This window comes from Camellia sinensis, chromosome 3 (assembly GCF_055761805.1).
Source record: "Camellia sinensis isolate YWXY chromosome 3, ASM5576180v1, whole genome shotgun sequence".
In the NCBI taxonomy this organism is placed as follows: domain Eukaryota; kingdom Viridiplantae; phylum Streptophyta; class Magnoliopsida; order Ericales; family Theaceae; genus Camellia; species Camellia sinensis.
This window is the reverse complement of record NC_138963.1, coordinates 56,358,467-56,380,760: the sequence shown is the minus strand read 5'-3', so window position 1 is coordinate 56,380,760 and position 22,294 is coordinate 56,358,467. Positions and strand designations below refer to the sequence as shown.

Genomic DNA, 22,294 nt, shown 5'->3' with positions numbered 1-22,294 from the left:
TGGTTCTGCCCATCCTCATCTGCATATTTTGGTGATAAAGTTTCCTTTCTAAAGGTTTTTTTATTATTTATTATTTATTTATTTTTATATTGGAAATTCCTACTAAAGGGATGGAAATTCTGCAAATCAAACCCAGTCACATGAGTTAGAGAGCATCAGCACCCATCCAGTAAGGCTGCAAATGAATCAAACCAAGCTTTGCATGGGTTGAGCTTAGCTTAAAAAATCAAGTTCGAGTTTACTCAAAATTAATCTAGCTTGAGCTTGGCTTAAAATTAGATAATGAAGAAAAAGTTTAGCTCAATAATCAAGTTTGGTCATCTCGTTAAATATTATTCTATAGTACACTATACATATATGACACATTTTACATTATTTAATATATTAATAAAATAAATTAATAATAAATGAGTTCAACTTTAAAAGTCTAGCCTATTCTAACTTGAGCTTAGCTTGTTTATTAAAAGCTTAAAAATCCAACTCAAGCTCATTAATACAAGTAACGTATTGAGTTGAGTCGAAGTAACGAATTGAGTCGAGCCGAGTTCGCGAGCATCTGGGTTCATTTGGAACACTATTCACTGGGCCAACTCCATTGCAATAAGCTATAAAGGACAGTTTGCTTAAACCTGCCTTCCAAGCATTCAATTAATTCTTGACCATTTTCAAAATTAAGCTGGCCATGAATTTTACCTGTTATACAATTAGTTGTTTTAATAAATAAAACTCAAAATTAAACCCTAAATCCTAAACTAAAACATTTGGGGTCCTTAATATAACTTAACTTATTATGAGGGTTCAAAGAAGTACATTGCTTAGATCATTTTTTTTTCTAAAGAATTTCGTTTAGGTCTTTTTCCTAAAAGCCTTCTTCCAGCTAGCATACCACTGTTATGATCACCAATAATCTCTGCACGAACAAGAACCCTCCTTGAAGTGATGGAACCGGCTACGATCTCTAACCACTATCTCTCTTCCAAAAACCCCAGAAATCAACTTTATGGCAGCATGACAATCAGCACAAATTCGCAAATTCTTTACCACCCGAATGACAGTGCCCTCATCGGTGGCAATGAGCCCAAAGGCAACAGCCATCTTTTCACTGTGAAAATAAAGCGCCTTCTCTTTCTCCTCCTCCTCCACATCAAAGAACACCTCGCTTGTGCTGGCGATATGTCATGCTATCCTTAAACGCTTTGAGATTTCATATATCATGCCATAAATTTCTTTAGCTCGAGGGTGAATCTTCTCCTCTACCCCGAATTCATGTATTTCACCATTGATCTCAATGGAGCTACACCCACGTAGCTTCTCAACCAGTTTCTCTCTCATCAGTTCCCGCACTTTGGCAACATCATCCCACCTTCCCGCATTGGCATATATATTAGACATTATTGCTAGATAGCCCCCATCTTCAAGGTCTAGTTCGATTAAGTGTTCAATTGCGTGTTCTGCAAGCTCGACATTTCCATGGATCTTACAGGCACCAAGCAACGCACCCCAGACCCCCTCGTGTGGCACGAGAGGCATACTTTGGATTACCTCATAAGCTTCGTTCAGTAAACCAGCTCGACCAAGGAGATCAACCATGCAACCATAATGCTCTAACTTGGGAACTAAACCAAGATCTTTGGACATACTGTGAAACCACGTTCGTCCTTCATCTACCAGCCCTGTGTGCACACAAGCACAAAGAACACCAAGAATCGTTACATCATTAGGCCTCACGGATTCATTTTTCATACGGTGAAAGATTTCCAGGGCATTTTTGCTTTGCCCATTCATTGAAAATCCCATGATTATGGCATTCCAAGCTACAACATCTCGATCCACCATCTTATCAAATACATTCACAGCACTCACCAAGTCACCACATTTTGAATACATGTCCACTAAAGAAGTCCCAATCACAACATTCAAGTCTACTATTTTCCTATCTATATATGAGTGCAACCATCTTCCTGTATCCAATGCTCCAACTTGAGCACAAGCAGAGAGAAGACACACTAGGGTCACTTCATTAGGATTTATGTTCTCCATTTGCATAAGGTGAAAGTGTCTTATAGCGTCACTAATCCTCCTACTATGCACAAGCCCTCCAATAATTGTGTTCCAAGACACCAAATCTCTCTCGGGCATGTCACGAAAAAACTGCAAAAGCACTTCCACCTCACCATGCTTCGCATACCCACCTAAAATCGTATTGTACATCAGTATATCCTTCACGGGCGCTCGGTCAAATAAATTTTTAGCAAGTTGAATCTCCCCAACTTTCACATACCCATTTATCATTGTATTCCAAGCCACAAGATCTTTAACAGGCATTTCATCAAACAATTCCTGAGCTCTTTGCATATCACCACGTTGATTCACATACCCAGATAGAATCACAGTCCAAGCCACCGCATCTTTTACAGGCAATTCATCAAACACATGGTGAGCAATTTCCAAATCCCCACACCCACTATAAAAATATATCAAACTTGTACCAACAAAAACATCCAACTCAATCCCCAATTTGCAAATCAAGCCATGAACACAAACCCCTCTGCTTAGATCCTTCAAATCATCACAAGCCCGAATAACGAAAGGGAACGTGAAGCGATCCGGCGGAACGCTTCGAACCCTCATGCGATCGAAATACAAGAGGGAGTTTCTGGGTTGTTGGTTTTGTTGAAATCCTCGGATCATGGTGTTCCAAACGAATGAGTTTGGTTCGAGCATTTGATCGAACAGTTGGGATGCGTAGGCCATGAAGCCGAATGTGGCGCAACGGGAGACGAAGTTGCCGACGGAGAAACTGTTCTGGTGAAGGCCGGTTCGGAGGAGGTGGACATGGAGAGATTTCAAGTGGCTCAGTGTTCTGATTGATGATTGAGGATGTTTGAGGAGAGACAGTGCGAGCTGTTCTTGTTGTGATGTTTCTAGTTCTGGCCTTGACTTCAGAAAACCCATCCATTAGGTGCTCACTCAAGTGAAATGTCAAACTGTCTTCTAATCATATCATAGTGACAGTAATAAGAGATAGGGCAAATTACATATACCTTCCTCGAGATTTAGTTAAATTATAGATATTCTTTTGAAATTTTAAAAATTACATTCTATTCCTGAGGTTTGTATTTTCATAACAATTTATCCCTTAAAGTTTATATTTTATAACAAATTAGCCTCTAATTTGTTATGCAAATATAACATTCAGGAAAAAATTTATAATTTTTCAAATTTTAAAAATATCTGTAATTTAATTAAATCTCGAGAATATATGTAATTTGTCCTAAGAGATAAGAGATTTACTCTGGGATTGGGTTTGGTAAGTGGATTTTCAAATCACCCAAACAAAAATATTTGGTAACTCTCAAATAATAGTTCTAAAAGAGTTTTAACGGATGGAATTTATATATTAATGTGACGTGTATATTTGTTTTTTTTTTTTTTTTCATTGCAACGTAAGTAAGGTTGAATTTAGAACTCTACTTTCTATTGCTTCCCATAATTCTAATTAGTATTTAAATTATTATTATTTTTTAAGATTTATTGAATAAAATATTTATATAAAAATTAATATGACACTTAAAAGATGATAGGTGATACTTTTATTATAAAAAATGAATGATACTCTTAAAATTATAATTGTTGTATATTTTTTTAAAGGTTTAGCTTCTTTCAAGTTAGTAAGGTTTGATAGACTCATTTTGAAATTGATTTTGATAATCTAAATCAATCATTTTTTTAGATTCATTGAGTAGAATATTCATGTAAAAAATTAAAATAATTGCACATCGGTAGCCATTTATTTTTTAATCATATTTGTTTTAAAAAACTAAACAACAAATATAATTTTTAGAATAACTATTCATTTTTAGTAATATAAATTTAATTAAAATATATAGCTATCGAAGTCCAATTATCATAATATTTTACATGAATATTTTACTCAATAAATTTTAAAACGTGAACGGTTCGGATTATCGAAACGGAACATGTGGTGGGCTCCACGAGTCTATCAAGTTCTCTTATATTGATATATAAATATGAGAAAAGTTTATTTTTTTTAAAAACAAATATAATTTAAACATATAATTGATCCGATGTTGCCACAAAATGGGTTCAATAAACGCGAATGTCCTCTCAAGTTGGATGACTAATCTTGTACTTTAATATAGGGGAATTTCATTTCAATTTTTTAAAAATATTTATATATTAATGTTAAATTTTACAACATTAAAAAAGTAATTTTATAATTTTTTTCATGCCCATGAAATTTTTCTTTGAACTTTCCACTTAACTATTATTTCTCCTATAACGTACCCAAAAATAGAAAAAGAACAAATTATGTTGTCAATTTTCTTTTTTTTATAAAATACAAAAAAAAAATCTGATTTGATATACATAAAAACTTTGAAATTAAGTAAAAACAAAAATAAAAATAAAATCAGTTTGCTTGGTTCCAATTTTCCAAAAACATTTTTCAGAAAATTCTACTTTCTTATTTTTCGTATTTTTTTGTTTTTACTGAATTTTTTTAAGAGAAAATTAGTCTAAGATCCCTCTCCTATTTTTAGTAATAAAAGAGATACACAATATTATTTTATAATGTCTAAGGTCCTTCAACATCTATACCTATATATCACAGAGAAATTTGACTTCTCTCTCTCTACCAACTTCTCCATTATCGAATCTCTCTCTCTCTCTCTTTATTTGTTGTGTCTCTTCTCTCACTCAACTGTGTTTCTTCTCTCTCATTAGCATCATTAACGATCGGCGTCGGCGGAGCGTGGTGAAGCCGATCTGAGTTCGTAGCAGTTGCCAACAGTTTATTACCTAGATGGAGTATTATTACCTACTTTCACTGCTGCATCATCTTCATCTTCAAACCCCACAACTATTACTGCTACTCCTCATTTTAGTAGTGTAAAAATCATATCAACAACAAGAAAGAGGTGGGCTGTGTCATCCTTCTTGTTGTGTCATCCTTGCAACAAGATGGTGATAATCCAACAACCACCATATCATCATCATCAGACGATGAATCTCCATCAATGTCGGCATCGAAAATTGTGAAGAAATTCTATGAAGGGATCAACGACCACAATCTGACATAGGTAGTAGACACCAATATATAAACATGCTTGTTTGTATGAGAAAAGCACCAAGAAGCTTCAGTCATTTAGGTAATTTGATGGGGAAGACACCAATATATGCATGCTTGTTTGTATGTGTTATGTAGAAATATGTTCAACTTTCTCCGAGTTTGTCAAAACACAAAGAAAATTGTGAGTGAATTAGAGAAAATTGGTCAAAACACAGATAAATTTTAACCCAAAGAAAAATTCAAAACACAGAGAAAATTAGTGAAATTAAGCAAACCATCTCTCATTAGCATCATTGACGACCGGCGCCGGCGGAGCGTGGTGAAGCCGATCTGACCGGTAAAGTACTCGTGGTATCCAACAGTTTTAAATGATAGTGGGGTGAACAAACTTGCTATTTCTGTCACCTGAATTGTAATGTCGAATCATTCCTTACAAATAGACACATATTTCATTTATTATTGAACTAGTTTTTGGACCTTACATAGGGCCATGTTTGGAGACGATGCTCTTGGTGCTTTAAACGTAAAGATGGCGGAGACAGCCCGAAAGTGTGGGTGTTGCAGCAAAGTTTACTAGTAGTGGTGGTGCTGTGATTGCATTCTGTCTCAACGGACCTTCACAAATAAAGCTTCTAGAGGATGTGTGTTAAAAAGTTGGATTTGTCATTCAGCCGATTGAAGTGGTTCCTTATTGTCTAAATGAGAAATTTTTCTGGGTTGATTTTGATCAATTTTCTGTGGGTTTTCAAATTTCTCTGGATTCATTTTGACCAATTGAAGGTTGGTGATTTCTCTGGAGTGTTGAGTCCAAAAGAGGCAGGGAGGGCAGAGAAATTTAAAATTTCTCTAGAGATGTAATTTTGTGGAAAGGCAGATAAATTTCTCTAGGAGAGTCGGAAGTGTATAGAAGGCAGAGAAATTTGGAGAAGGGGAGGGTAGAGAAATTTACAGTGAGAAGATTAGGGAAGGTCAGAGAAATTTTGGACCAATTTTCTCTGTGACGTGAATTTTCTCTGGATCAACTTGAGGGATCTTAGACATTATTAAAATATTGAATGTCCTTTATACTATAAAATCTTAATACTAGGGACCTTAAAAAAAACTTATTTTTTTAATATTTTAAGCAATTTTTTTAATTTTAGACACACTTAACATAAATATACCTAAAAAGTAAAAAAATTATAAAAAAAAAATATTTTAAAAATTCACTAATTACCAAAAATACAAAAAAAATACAAGAACTTAATATATTTTTTGTATTTCTATGTATTTATTAATTTTTTAAAATATTTTTTAATTCATCCATAATGATACCTATATTGTTAATCCCATTTATTGTGTTTCTAATAATACATTAGTTCAATGGGCCTCACATTTGCAAAATATCATATGGTAACATTAATGTATTAGTGACAACATCATTATACGCTCAAATTTGATTATCATAACATTATTAATTAATTGTTCAAAAAAAAAAAAAACATTGTTGGTTAATCAAACTTTATTACATTCAATCAATCTCTTTTGAAGCAGTTAATTATTATCTTTACACTTTTATCAAAATTTCAATTTTATTCATTCACTCTCAATTATAATAATCAACCACCTCATCTTTTAGGGAATGGCTTCTGTCCAGTCCTTAATCGGACTGGATCGTGCTGTTGGGCCCGTGGAGGCCCACCACGGATCCCATTTTGATAATCTGAACCGTCAATGTGTAAAACTCGTCAAGTACTATATACTTATAAAAAATCACGTTGATTGGATATCAATAGCTATGTGATCAAAACAGATTTTTGTCAACCGTTAATTTATTCACCGTCTATTTTTTTTATACAAAACTGATTTGATCACGTACCTATCGATATCCGATTAACGTGATTTTTTACAGGCATATAGTACTCGATGAGTTCTACACATTGCACGGTTCAGATTATCAAAACGGAACCCGTGGTAGCCCCCACGAGCCCAACAACACAGCCCAATCCGATTAAAGACTGGATAGAAGCCATGCCCTATATGTTGCATCAAATTACAATCTTACCCTTTCATCTGTTTAACAAAATTTGCCATTTGTAATATATGAGACATTTTTGTTTTCTCATTAAAATCTTTACACTTTTACTAAAATTTCACTTTAGTCCTTAAACTTTTAACAAAATCTCACTTTAATCCCTTTATTTTCAATTTCTGTAAACTTTATTAACGGCAGATAGACAAAATGGTAAGATTGAAACTTGATTTAAAATGTAAAAAATTAACTGTTACAATTAAAAGTGAATAAACCAAAGTGGTATTTCAATGAAAATACAATCAATCTCTTTTGATTAATCAAAGCTGTATAAAGATCAATCAATGTCTTTGGGGCAGTTGAATTGTTTGTTTTTTGCAAGCCAACCAACTTCTAATCCCAGGGAAACAAATAGATAAATATGAATAAATGTATACAAATAGATACACAGCTAATAGAATAAGAGTATAAAATTTACTGAAGTTCTGGCAGAATGACTCAAATCAGTTTGCATAATACAAGACATACTGCTCTTTCAATGATTTGTCACCAAAGTACTGTGCTAGGATCATTACAATTTTCCAAAATGGGAAAAATGAAAAGGAAAGAATCATGCTACTGTATGCAATGCTGGTAATTAAAATACACCGATCAAGTGGAACAACATCTTGCCATACATCTTACATCCGTCTTACATCCATCTTTGGCGTCTTCTGCCTCGCTGTTTAATCAAGTAAATGCGGCCATAAACCCACTGTCTACCCGGTATTGAGATGGATTGCTACACAATAAAATCATGTAAACAAAACAAGTCAAACTTTGTTAAGAGTATTAGAACAAGATCCAAAAGAAGGATTCAATTTTACAAGGAAGACTAAAAAGGAAAATTTTCTCTTCAAACTCTATAAGAACTTGACCACAATGGTCTAGAGACCTAAGTCACCTAGTTTGTGCACTTAAGGTGGCGGATCGCAAATTGGTAATGAAAAAGGATCAAATTCACATATTTATTCAGTCAAATTTGCAAACTGATAGGAATTCAATTGCAACCAACAGTGAGCAGCCACGTGTGCAACTCACAGTAACAATGTCACACCGGAATACTTCCAACCTATGCACGCAAATGAATCTCCCAAGTGCTGAACATGTTACCTCCCAACTGTATGTAAAAAACCATACTACTGGGCTACCGGTAAAAACATTGTTTTATTATGTGACCTCCCAAGCTGCTACTGCTCTCAAGATATTTTTGAATAAGACACCCAAGCGTTCTTGCTCCCACTACCGCTCTGCCAATCAATGACTTAGATATAGACAACTGTAGTTTTGGTAATATGTAGCTATTCTTGGTTTCAACTAATTCACCAACCTGATAAAATTCTACGGAAGAATATGTGAAGGAACTAATGATATAATAAAATTACAAAATCAGGTTGCAAGTCTGGAATAATATAAATTATAGCATATTTATTTCCTTTTAAGCATACAAAAAACCACATGAAAGGCTATTCTATCAATATATTTCCTTCATTTGCTCAAAATCTTAGAGTTGTCATACTCCTTCCTACTTGCTAATTGAAGTTGTGATACTCCTTAAAATTTGAATGTTCATTAAATTTGTAAAGTATCAAACCAAACCAAACCTTACGTCCCATCAAATGGGATTAGCTGCATGAATCCTTATTCACTCAACTCTGTCCAAGGCCATTTCGTTAGTCAAATTAAGGAGATTCATATCTCTATTTACTACACTAGTCCACGTCAATCTAAGTCTACCCCTTCCCCTTCCCCTAACACTACCATCTACAGACACTGTATCGCATCTATTCATTACTGAATTACTACTTTTGTTGGTCTCCGATGTATATGACCAAACCATCTCAATTCATTCTCTCTCAACTTATCTTATGTCGGTACGACTCCTACCCATTCTCAAATATACTCATTCCTAACTCTGTCTTTTCTAGTCTTGCTATACATCTACCTTAACATCCTCATCTCAACAACACTCATCTTATTTACATGTTATTTCTCAATTGCCTAACATTTCATCCCATACAATATCACTGATCTAATAACCGTTCTATAAAACTTCCCTTTTAGTCTAATGGATATTCGTTTATCGCACAGTACTCTAGACGCACTCCTCCACTTAAGTTACCCCGCCTTAATTCTGTGGACCACATCCGCTCCAATCTCCCCAGTCGTTAAGATAATCGATCATAAATGACGAAAATGTTCACTCTTAAGTAGTTATTGGTTCTCAATCTTCACTTCTCTTCTGCTTCCATTGTGACTGTTACTAAAATTACACTCTATATATTCTGTCTTAGTTCTGCTTATCCTATAAGATGAAAGCACACATGACAACTACTATTACCTCAACCTTGGTGCGGAATTCTAGAGAGCATTCACATACATGACAATCTGCTCTATGGGGGGAGTTATTGGACTGATCTGATCTCACAAATGCAAACACCTGCAAACAACCGTGCTTAAAGCTTTAAGGCAATGCATTAAAAGTTGAACCATTAATTTGTATCTGAGACATGACTGAAAATCTATGTCAAGAACTAAAATAAAAGATATATAAAAGCTTCTAATTTCTTTTTCTTTTTCTTTTTTTTATGAACTAAAACAAGCTTATTTGTGGTATAAGACCAACCTCCTCCCCACAATTTGGGCATGCTCCCTTTAGTGCTACCAAGTCATTCCTCCAAAGACCTTGAAGCGCTCTAACTGCAAGAAGTTTCAAATTTAAATGATGTTAGAAAAATAATAACCGAAAACACAATTTATCTGCCACTGACAAACACAATAGAAAACTCGATGAAGAAAAGCAAATCAACATGTTGGCCCAGTTAGTTGATTCTTCGATTATTGGTTAACTGATGCCACTGACCCACACCATATTTCAAAGCAGCAAACAAAGGCTTGGCTGGAAACCTTAGGTCATCATTACGACAAGTGGGAAAGGGCTTTCAGCTAGTGTGTGGAAGAGTTCTGTTTTCCATATGCAGAATAAAAGAAGATTATACCATGATACTTTAACGACTCTAAACAAAGTATAACCTGGTTATGCTCCACTAAATCCCAGCTTAATGAAAGCATTAAACAGTAGTCAGTGTGTAATAGCAATTCAAGTGATACACACAGAGAAACATATTTGGTGAAAGAGTTAGTTAACTATAGAAAAAAGGAAATCAAACTGTTCTGTACCACAAAGCTGTTGGGTTATATTTTCTAATTGCTTCCAAGCTGTTTGTGCAGAGTGTTCCCCGGATTTAGCTTTAGTTAATATTACTCTATCTTGATGTGTTGGTTGTGTGTGGCTGTAAAGAGTTAAAGACTGTTATTCAAGATATCCCGAATTTTCCTTGATCATTGTCCTAACATCTCCATGTGCTAGCATTTTTAATACCAGACACCTTAGCTTGTTATGACCTCCCCAAATCTATACTATTTTATCTCCGTATCTTTTGATTAATGGTCCAAGGGAATGTCAATTATCAACCCGTAAGAAAGTGGATCACCAATCTCATATTTAATCCAATGCTGATCTATATTCTAACAGTTTAAAAACTTTCCTCATTGTCCATGGAGAATCAGTGGGTATTTGCATCCCCCACAGGCTTTCGCCTTTCCAATATGTAACTGTGAATCTATGAAACACGGATACTTCAAATAGGATGACGTATCCGTATCGGAAACTGATACTCCCTGGACACTTGCGAATACGTATCAGATACTTATTAAAAGTATCAGATACTCCAAGTCACATATTACTTATTTTACGAAATTAGAATTGTAACATTTCTTGCATAGTATTATAATATAATATAATTGTAAGGATAAAAAATGGGTATATTTTTTTAATACTATGTTTAGTTCTTTGATAAGAAGAATACAATAAGTTAAATAATAAAACTTGTCAAATTGATGTATCCTAATTGTTTCATGCATGTAGCCTGTAGCTGTTTGGAATGATCTAAATAAATGTACTTTTTGACTTTTTACAAAAAGATGTGTAGAAAAATAGAGAGATGATGTGACTCAAAAAAGATAAAAAAATGAATAAGTGCACTTTTATAGTACACCCAAACAAGCATTTATAAGTGCCAAAGGAAAAAGCACAGGCACAAATTGTGGATTATTCTGTTATTGTAATATAAATATATTAGACTTGATATTGAAATAAAATATTTGTAATACTTATTAAAAATTTAAAAGGTAAATAAGCTACTAGCTTAAATTAATACGTAATTATTAAAGGTTAGTATTTTGCATTATAAAATTACATTATGGTTTCTCAACATTCTTTAGCTTATGTGTAACTCACTACTAATAATTTTAAAAAATATATTTTTCACAAACGTATGCTAACCATACCCATATCTTATTTTTTTAAGTTTTGTTGTATCGTATAATCCGTATCGTATCATATCCATATTTCATATTTTGTATCCGTATCCGTATCCATGCTTCCTAGCTGTGAATCCACTTCACCCACAAGGAATCTTCTCTCTTACTTAATGCCCATAAGTGCCTTATCGTAGCAGCCTCATTCCAAACTTTTAGTCATCTTTGAAGCAATGCATATATTTGTTTCCACAGCTTCTAAATGTTTCTTAACAGTAATGATATTCACCAACCACCTTCTTATCATATAAATTTAATTTCAGTTCCTATTCGATACCTTAACACAAGTGGAATTGTAGATAAAAACACAAAATTTAATCTTTGATAAACCCCAAGTAGTAACCACTAACTCCTCTTCTTTCAATGACTAGAGCCATTTCAATTTCTGTCAGTTTGATGGCTGTTGAATATCACCTAGAGACTACAACCCTATTATTGCAAAATAACAGTCAGAAAGAATATCATATTTGCAAGTTGCAAAAGTCAAATAGAAGTGATACATTCTGTATGTGGGTAAATAAGCTCAGGCTTTGCATGAAAACCTGCTCGACCTCACAAAACTAATAATTTAAATTAAAAAACTAAAAGCTTCCCTGACTGTGAACAATTAGACACGCACAAGAACAATTAGGCATTGCACCAGCAGCCATTTAAGATATATTTTATTATTTTTCTGAAATTCACACAAAACCATGAAAACAAGCAGATTTCTTAATTGTTCAAATACCAATACAAGAGCTCAGATCTGTCTTTATCCTTTTTTTGGGCAAGTAGATATGTTCCGGTCAATGAAATTACATACTAAAATCTTCAATTATTTATGTTACTTATTTTCTTATAAGCAAAAATATTTAACTGGTAAACAACGCTTAAATAAATACATATATTATCAGTAAGGAGCCAAAAAATGATTACCAGAAGCTGATGCAATTGGAAAGCCAATTGCAGACCCCAGTGCCATAAAAAGAATGCCATTCAACATGGAAAGAAACCCTAATGCAGATGCCTGGCTGCTGTAGGAAAATCCTGAATTGAATGCATCTCGATAAGCTTGACCAATCATGGAGATTACTGGCACGAGACATGCTGAACTTCCAAAACCAAGAAACAGGAGCCATACACTTGCTAATGCAAAGACCTGTGAAGGATCTTCCTGCCCTACATCCACGTCATTCAATCTTCAAGTGGAGAAAAATTAAACACACTTGCTCACAGAAACTAATCCCAGAATATATACCACTAGATCAACTGGAGTCAGATATAGTAGCGGGAATAATAAGAAGGGAGGCTATAAATGGAATGGAGCTCATAATATTCTCAGATACATTGGAAAGCCAGAAAACACAAGGGTTTGCAGTTGGAAACAGCTGCAGCGGACTGTTTCATTTCTTAATGTTGTCAGTTTCCTGTTTTCTGTTTACAAAATCAGGCAATAATTTTTTAGGTTTTAGTATTTAGCTTTTTTGTGCAGAAAACTTGTTTGGTATATAGAATTAGAGAAATATGTTTGGTCAGTTGCCAGATGTGGTGGCCAATGGTGGACAGTGGACGGCGGTGGGGGTGGACGGAGGTGGCAATTAGAGTTGGTCGCCGAAGGGCCATCGAAAGGTTGCTGGAGGTCACAAGGATGACAGGTCAATCGACAAAGTCACTGAAAGGTCGCTGGAGGTCACAGGCAGACAGCCGGCCATGATGGGTGGTGGGAGAGAGAGGAGAAAGTGAAAATTTGTTTTGAAAACAAGTGAAATTTTTACTTACCAAAAAAAAAAACTTATTTTTATTTCCCAAAAAATTTGAAAATTTTGGAATCAATTCTATTTTTCTAAAAGAAAACAATATACCAAAAAAGTTTTTGTTTCTAGTTTCTAGAAAAACAAGAAACAAGAAACAAAAACTTTAACAAATGACTCATTTTTCTGATTTTGGATGTAGTAACCGATCATTTGTTCCCCATAAAAAGACTTTGACGGGCAACGTTGAAGATTTGTGAGCTAATTTCATCAAACGAGCAGTATCAAAACTCTAACTACATATATTTGTACAAAATGCGAGATTGGAATAAAATTACCTCAGCATCAGCATATGTTGACTGCATCCTAAGACTGCAACGAGGGTACTTGACAACACACTTTGAACGAAACCGCCGTAATTTCAACTGTTTCAGTTGTTTTCTTATGAGTGCATTGTTTAAAACACCAGGTTATTGTGGTTATAGATCATCTAAGATAGTGCACAAAGTTTACCTCTACTCTGTCAAACATGTCATCAACTATTAAAGGATTTCCACTGTAATATGCATCCCGTGCCTAGGACAAGAACAATCAACATGAAATGTGAGATCATAGAAGCCACTGAAAATAGAGCTAACTTGCTATCCATTTAGCCGAAAAGATCTTAAAGCCCAACAAATACACCTATGGCAATATACTAAAGTTTTCTCCAACTCTAGGCAAGCCAAATTCCTTGTGCCAAAATTAAAATAATTTGATGAAATAGCTATTAATTTTTTTTTTTCAAAACCAAGAAAATATACAAGAAAAACATTGAAAATGTTTCTTTCAACTAGTGTTACATGGACTTTCTATTCCTTCCCAGAGTACCTATGTGCAGCAGATACTGTCCTCAATTTAGACACATGAAGTTTTTAATTTTGTACTATGTTTGAAGAAGAAGAAACTCAAATTGCTATTAAGGAAATATTTATAGCCCCTGACATGGATAAGAAATAAATTCTATATGTTTCCTTAATGTTAGTTAATTCAAATACATTTCTACATAATTTACAACATCTTATCTAAGAATATTATACAATATGTAATACATATGTGTCCATGACGTGTCCTCGTAACCATATCCAACTTTTGGCTACATATCCCAATATCCTCGGAGGGTCTAGCGCTTGAACACGCACCTGCATCCTATACTCACACCCAAGTCCATGTAACATAGCTTCCAACATGAAACCACCGGCTAGCCCATTTAAATGATTACTCAATGTCAGTAAACATCATTTATGATTCTCATAACATATTATATCTTCATCTTAGCCATATGAAATTCCGATCCTAATGGAGATTTAACAAGGCACATGTGCCACATATACGTGTACAAACAAATTTCCCTAATTTTTTGTTTTTTATTTGGTACAAAATCCAAACATATCACATCATTTTGTATTAATTTTATGTACAATTTTTCCGCTTGTATCGCCTAAAAATGTTGAAAGGATTTTCTAGAAATGTTTTTTTATTTCAAACAAATATCTATACTATTATATATGTGAAGGCTACAGTTGGTGTTCACGTCTCATTTTTTAGATTTGTAGTATTTATATAGGTTGTTATGCCCTTTTCTTTTTTTTTTTTCTTCTTTCAAATCTCTCAACTTGTAACTTTTCCAAATTCATTTCAATTTTCAGATTTTTTACAATCTTATTTTTCTGAAACAAAATAATCAAATGGTCACTTCTAGAAACAGCTTTCCACGAAATTGTTCGCAGAAAATTTATAACTCCGCTACAAAACAAGCTCTTTTTAGTCTTGTACACCATCAATCAACGAACAAGCGATGCGAAACATGAATTCGAAACCTAATTTAAGAGAAGGAGAAGGAGAGGGAGAGGGAAAGGGAGAGCAAACCTGACGATAGAGGGCCTCTAGGGTTTCTTTGTTGGCGGTCTCGATAGGTCCGACGAAGATGCAAGACGGACCCTGGGCGAGAGGGTCGCGCTCGTCGCGAGTGAAGACGCCGTTGCTCCTCGTGGAGATTCGAACCGAGAACGGAGCTCCGGTGCGGTTGTTTCGAGAAAGTTCAATGACTGTGGACCCCATCACGTGAGGCGTGACGGCGGTGCTCGTGCCGGCCGCCATGAACGACTGATCGGCGGCGTTGGGAAAACTAAAAAACAACTAATGTGCGGTTGAGATGGGACGGTTAATAGTCCGAGCCTCGGCCACTAGTTTGTGGAGTGGAGTAGAGTAATTTGGGACTGAATGGTATTTATAGTGGTGGGATATGACGAAAATGCCCTGTGAGGTTGTGGTCGGTTTTGGCGGCCAAATATCTCATTGGTGGGCTTTGATTTGTGATGGGTGTTGCTCTATATAGAAGGAAAAAGTACAAAATGTACTTAAAAAAAAAGCATTTTGCGTCTGCCGGGAGTCGAACCCGGGTCTATTGCTTGGAAGGCAATTATCCTAACCGTTGGACTACAAACGCCTTGGCTGAATGAATAAATACAATTTCATATTTTAAAGACAAAAATTAAAGGGAGCTGTTAAGATGTGCACATCATATACACATCTATTTTAAACCATCAGATTTTTATAAATTAATCTCAGCCACCGATTAATTTAATTAGGAATATTCACAACCTGTTCAACCGGTGGTGACCTTTTTTCAAATTTCTTCAGTTTTTTTTCCCCCAAAGCCCCTGTTTTTGAGACAGCACGCAGACGTTCTTCTTCGACCTCGAAGACCATCCCTGCGAAGAAGACCTACCCTCGACTTCGCCTGAAGGTATGTCTCTCTCTCTCTCTCTCTCTCTCTCTCTCTCTCTCTGCAGCTTTTTTCTCTCCCCCTTTCTCCATATCCATTCTATGAAACCCTAGACCACAATCCCTTTCTTTGAACTGCCCCTTTCACGTTTGTGAACTGATTGGGTTGGTTTATAAAAATAGGACAATACCTAGACCGCAATCCCTGGGTTGGTCTATGAAAACCTAGACCGCAATCCCTTTCTCACATTTTATATTTTCATGAGTCATTATCAGTGTTCTGTTGCTCTTTCTCGTATTTCTATTTCTTAGAATACTACATTGCAGCTTCCATCTTTTTTCATTTTCTCATGGGTAATGTGGAAGATTTTAACATTATACGTGCCTTTATCTAACTATATTAATATAGATAGACAGTTTATCATACTTGAAGAGAAAACATACAGAGAATTTTTCTGTTGTGGTGTGGGAATTGGGCACATGAGTTAAAAAAACTAATTTTGTAATGATTTCATTACTTGGTTCTTATGGGTACTTAGGCTATTGTGGAGTGGTTTTTAACATTGTCTAATGTCTATCAAAAGTGTCATAATACCAGATCTGTTCTGTTTATCACAACCAAACCACTTGTATAGATAAACTCATAAAGCTAATAATTTTTTTAATCGAACTATAAACTAACTAATCAAATGTAAAAAAAATAAGAAAATATTGAGTTAACAATATTTTATTTTAAATACAAAGAAATTGGACAAATTTTAACCCGCCAGAAGAAATTTAGAGTTGGAGACTTATTTTACTTGCTCTTTTATCTATTGGGTTGAAGAAGAAACTCCTGCAAGTGGTTATCTCCTTTATACCTCCATTTTTGTTCTTTTAGATTGACACACAATCCATGCATGGTTCGAATCACTTCAAACAAATGATCAACTTCTTCGAATTGGTTTTAAACTTCTTGTTCTATTTGTTCTTTAAACTTCTTTTCTCTATCTCCACTATATGCTCCAGTATGAAGACAGTCGTAGACATTTAATTTAGAGTTTTTTTTTTTTTTAAACTTTTTTAACAATATTGATACCGTCATTTATTATTTATCCCGAAAAAAAAACATTTTTTTGATACCCTTGTTTAATATCAAAATTTTCCTCTAGAAACCAAGCGGTAGAGTTTCTTAGGGAGGTAGTTTCAACATTATCACAGGGTACAAATCGTAAGGCATCATCACGTTTCGATGGCAGTTTCGAAATAATGTCACTTTTTTGGGTCTTTTGATTCAAAATGGATGAATATAAATTTGACAAATAATTATGTATAGATGTTGTGAGTAAATTTTTTATTTGTATATCATTACTCTTTAAATAAACATGAATCTAGCAACCTCATCAAAGTCAAATAGTAAAACAAAATCTGAAACATTTGAAAATTAAGGAATGAATATTTATCTTCATCTGGCAAAGTTTTAGACTCTGCCGTAATAACCTCATGGATTTCAATAGCATTAATTAAGGCATGACCTTTTGTAGGGTGAAAGGTTATTGTCAAAGTTCTCCCATTAACAGCAACAGCCTTGTTCAGTACAAGAGCACTGTAAAGATCCCCGCTCATGTTCACAATGTCAATATCTTGAAAAGTAATATCACCATTTATTAGGATGTCAAATACCCTTTGACCTATACCAGTGACAGAAGTATCAATCTCTGCAAAATGCAACCAAATGGAGTAGTTCCTATTGGGATCCACATCCATTGTATACGCTAAATCTGCTTGTGTGTGGAATCCTATAAAAGAACTTGTAGATTTTGGTGCACTGTGTGCTTGTGTGTGGAATCCTATGAAAGAACTAGTACTTGAACCTCATATTTATATTACGGTCTCATTTGGCAACTTAGTGTTTTTCTCTATTTTAAACTATACAGAAACAAAGAAGGGTAGAAGTTAAAAAACAAAAAAGTACATGTACGTATATATTGATGCCTCGTATATTTCTATGCCCTAAATTTATATTCATATACATAAACAATAAAAATATTTTAAAAATTTGCCCACCATGTAGGCATCCTATTTTTTTTTAAATCATTATGTCCTATGTCCACTGTTTTCTCTACTTCGTTGTAGAAGATACTGATCCTATATCATCTCTTCACTCATAAAACTAGTTTATATTACCAAGAACAAGGCTGTCCATGAAAATGAAAGATTTAGAAGAGCTTTCATGGAACTTTCAGGGTGAACACTATGGAGCAATCTCCCAAGTTAATAGAGACAACTTTATTTGTTTTTATTTTGATTCATAGCAATAGTGGTAGTGACAACACATACTCATCACTTCTGCTACTATGTCCTACATACTAAAAATTTCTTCAAATGTCACTGTTTTCATGATATATTATAATACTAGTGAAAGCAACTATCTTTAAATACTTTGGTAAAGATCCAATGAAGGTACCTGTATAAGATAGTGAGGGGTGGTGGGCTGGCTTCTTTGTCAATTGGCATGAGTGCATTCAATATAAGAATTGTACGTTGCAATCCGAAGCAATAAAATGGACATTAGGTTAACAAATGTGTTACATGAACTCTTTTACTTCTTTCCATTTATACTTGTGTTCACTAAATATGACAAGATTAAGGGTGACTCAATTAAATTCAATAATTTTATATAATATTTGAAGAAGAAGACAATTACATTAGCAAGTAAACACATTTCGTCTCAAACAAATAGAGATACAAATTGATGTATATTCCTAAATAATTGACAATATTTTATCAAAAAATATTATGCAATATGCAATATATATGGGTGTTTAAGAGGTGTCCCACACTCTTATTGAACTTTTGAATCTAAAATCTAGATTTAGGAATATGTGGTTACCGAGTTATCAAAAAAATGATCCAATAGTCCATCCAATCAAATAATATATATATATATATATTTTGTTTCTTTCTAGATCTTTTATTTTTCATCTTTTAAGTGTTAAATCAGTTGGTGTTGGTACATTTGTTTAACTGTTTATGTAATGGTTATTGATTCTTTGAACAAAAGTAGTACAGTTTCATCTCTATTATTGGTTATGTAGTTTGTTAATGTGAAAAGATGTGCAAAATAATATTTTTCATACATAGATCCTTCCTTTTCGCCCCATAATCATAAATCTCCTTAAGTATTGTCTTCTTTACTGACTCTGTTTCGATGTTCTGTTGTTGTTTGTCACGGGTCCTCAATTTCTACATCTTAACGTAGAAGTGAAGCTATACCTCCTCTCTCCCTCCCTCCGTAGCAGTTGCATTGGCAGGTGTGCTTTTTAATTTATTTACTTTTAATTAATAGCAAGTCACTGCCAGGTGTGCTTTTTATTTATTTGTTTATTTTAATTGATAATAGGATACTTGCAAGTGTGCATTATTTAGTTATTTTCTTTCAATAAATAACAGGGCACTAGCGGGTGTGCTTATTTATTTGTTTGATTTTAATTTAAAGTAGGGCACTGGCAGGTGTGCTTTTTTGTTAATTTGTTTTATTTTAATTGATAGTAGAGTACTTGCAGGTGTTTTTTTTATTATTTCCATTCAATTGATAGCAAAGCATTGGTGGGTGTGGTTATTTGTTCATTTTCTTTTAAGAATTGATAATTTATAGCAGAGCACTGGCGGGTGTGCTTTTTTCTATTTTCTTTTAACAATTGACAATTGAAAGGAGAGCACTGGCAGGTGTGCTTTTTCTATTTTCTTTTAACAATTGAAAATTGAAAGCAGAGCACTGGCGGGTGTGCTTTTTTCTATTTTCTTTTAACAATTGATAATTGAAAGCAGAGCACTGGCGGGTGTGCTTATTTGTTCATTTTGTTTTAATATTTGATAATTGAAAGCAGAGCACTGGCGGGTGTGCTTTTTTCTATTTTCTTTTAACAATTGATAATTGAAAGCAGAGCACTGGCAGGTGTGCTTATTTGTTCATTTTGTTTTAATAATTGATAATTGAAAGCAGAGCACTGGCTGGTGTGTTTTTGAATTTATTTCCTTTGAATTGATAGCAAAACATTGGCGGGTGTGCTTATTTATTTGTTTGCTTTTAATTTATAGCAGGGTACTGATGAATGTGCTTTTTTATTTATTTGTTTCATTTTAATTGATAGTAGAGTACTTGAAGGTGTGTTTTCTTATTATTTGCGTTTAATTGATAGTAAAGCACTGGTGGATGTGCTTATTTGTTCGTTTTCTTTTAAGAATTGATAATTGAAAGCAGAGCACTGGCGGGTGTGGTTTTTTATATTTTAATTTATAGTAGGGTACTTGCTGGTGTATTTTTGTATTTATTTGCTTTGAATTGATAGCAGGACACTGGCAGGTGTGCTTATTTATTTGTTTGATTTTAATTTATAGGAGGGCACTGGCGGGTGTGTTTTTGTGTTCATTTGTTTGATTTTAATTTATATAATGGCATTTACGAGTGTACTTTGTTATTATTTGCATTTAACTGATGCCAAATCTGCACATCTGTTGTCTACGTGCACATCTGTTGTCTACGTGCACATCTGTTGTCTATGCGATTTGTTATGTAGATATGACGGATGAACCTGAAAGTAGTAAGCAGAAAGAGGTCAACAGTAAAATTGACAATCAAGTTGCTCCGGATGGCAAGGATGATGTTGTCGATGGGAAAGAAGAAGGGTTAGCTTCCCAAACCTATGATTGTTTACGAATGCTTACTGAGGTTGATGTTTTGCAAATGAAATTCAATTCAGAGGAGGATGCTTATTCTTTCTACAATGCATACGCTAGGGTCATCGGTTTTAGCGTACGAAGAAGTAGGAAACGAATTTGTGGAGACAACAAATTTGTAGAGAGTAGGAAATGGGTTTGTTCAAGGGAAGGTGTAAGAGAGAAGAAATACTTACAGCGTGTGGAACGGGTGAGAACTCCCAGGGCAGAAACTAGACTTTTTTGTAGTGCCACATTTCGTGTGCGTTATGACAAGACAATTAAAAAATATGTTGTGACCCACTTTGTAGGGGAGCACAACCATCCCTTGGCAGCACCACACTGCGTCCCTTTTTTGTGGTCACATAGGTTTGTAACAAGTGCAGAAAAAGCTCAAGCAAATGCCATGCGCAATGTGGGTATGACAACGAGTCAAATCATGGATTTTATGGTCCATCAATCAGGGGGTTATGAGAAGGTGGGCTTCATTCACAGAGATTTGCACAACCAGTTCCAAGCTGAGCGCAAAGTACAACTCGCAGAAGGGGATGCAGAGGGTGCCTTAGGATACTTATCAGCTAAACTAGATGCAGATCCATTATTTTTTTTCAAGTACAACGTCGATAAGGATAACCGGTTGGACAAGATTTTCTGGGCAGATGGTAGGTCTCGGATGGACTATGCTGCATTTGGTGATGTATTGGTATTTGATACAACTTATCGTACAAATCAGTATAAGAAGCCATTTAGCTGGCGTGAGTAACCATTTTATGACAATCATATTTGGATGTGCTTTGTTGCCTGATGAGACAATGGAGACATACACGTGGGTGTTGGAAACGTTAATGGAGGCCATGGATGGACAAAGACCCATCTCTGTTGTAACAGACGGTGATAGGGCAATGTGTCAGGCAATCGAAAGAGTTATTCCAAATTGCAGACATCGTTTATGTTCTTGGCATCTGGAGAAAAATGCCTCAACAAATGTCCACATACCAGAATTTACTAGTGATTTCGCGTAGTTGATGTTAAAGAAATGTCAAATTGTTGAGTTTGACAATGCGTGGGCTCGTATGGTGAAACAATACAAGTTGGAGAACAATAACTGGGTGTTGGAGATTCACCGCAAGCGTGATAAGTGGGCTGAGGCGTATCTTCGTGGTCACATGTTTGCTGGGATGAGGAACACTCAACGTGTCGAGGGTATGAATGCATATTTCAATATGTTCCTACAACAAAAGGTAAAGTTGTACGAATTTGTAGCACAATATGATAGGGCTCTTGCTAGGATGCGTGTTAATGAGGCAGAAACAAAATCTAAAACAGAGAATAGTTTCCCGATTTTGACTACGCCATTGAGAAGTTTGGAAAAACATGCAGCTGAGCTCTTTACTCGGAAGATTTTTTCATTGTTTCGACGTGAAATCAGCAAAGAGGGTAAATTGTTTGTGATGGAAAGAGTTGAGTTGGAGGATCGTCGCACCTATCGTTTTGGTGAGTACAAGGCACCAACAAGCACATGGACGGTTGAGTATTTTCCAGCAGATATCACAATAAAATGTTGTTGCTTGAAGTTTG

At 34.8% G+C, this 22,294-nt stretch overlaps 3 protein-coding genes and 1 non-coding gene across 5 annotated transcripts; 1 reads left to right on the top strand and 3 right to left on the bottom strand.

Moving 5' to 3' along the window:
- Positions 1-677: 677 nt before the first annotated feature.
- LOC114261989 (pentatricopeptide repeat-containing protein At2g29760, chloroplastic) lies at positions 678-3,030 on the bottom strand. The gene is given in 1 exon segment (XM_028202317.2): positions 678-3,030. A coding segment is annotated over 1 exon segment (2,058 nt). The 5' UTR covers positions 2,956-3,030; the 3' UTR covers positions 678-897.
- Positions 3,031-7,555: 4,525 nt separating this feature from the next.
- Positions 7,556-15,588, bottom strand: LOC114309787 (PGR5-like A protein). 2 transcript variants are annotated; one of them, XM_082919790.1, is made up of 7 exons: positions 15,161-15,588; positions 13,766-13,828; positions 13,591-13,677; positions 12,438-12,675; positions 9,769-9,842; positions 9,484-9,582; positions 7,556-7,884 (listed from the first exon to the last, which is right to left on the bottom strand). In XM_082919790.1, the coding sequence occupies exons 1-7, from the start codon at positions 15,389-15,391 to the stop codon at positions 7,795-7,797; spliced, it is 882 nt and encodes a 293-aa protein (XP_082775916.1). In that variant the 5' UTR covers positions 15,392-15,588; the 3' UTR covers positions 7,556-7,794. The 2 variants fall into 2 exon arrangements, with proteins under 2 accessions (XP_082775916.1, XP_082775917.1); XM_082919791.1 differs by lacking the exon at positions 9,484-9,582.
- Positions 15,589-15,668: 80 nt separating this feature from the next.
- Positions 15,669-15,740, bottom strand: TRNAG-UCC (transfer RNA glycine (anticodon UCC)). Its single transcript has one exon. It is a non-coding gene; the product is annotated as a tRNA-Gly (tRNA).
- A 4,839-nt stretch (positions 15,741-20,579) lies between these two features.
- LOC145821535 (protein FAR1-RELATED SEQUENCE 5-like) lies at positions 20,580-21,479 on the top strand. Its single transcript, XM_082918059.1, has one exon. It carries the CDS (start codon positions 20,580-20,582, stop codon positions 21,477-21,479), a length of 900 nt encoding a protein of 299 aa, XP_082774185.1.
- Positions 21,480-22,294: the final 815 nt, after the last annotated feature.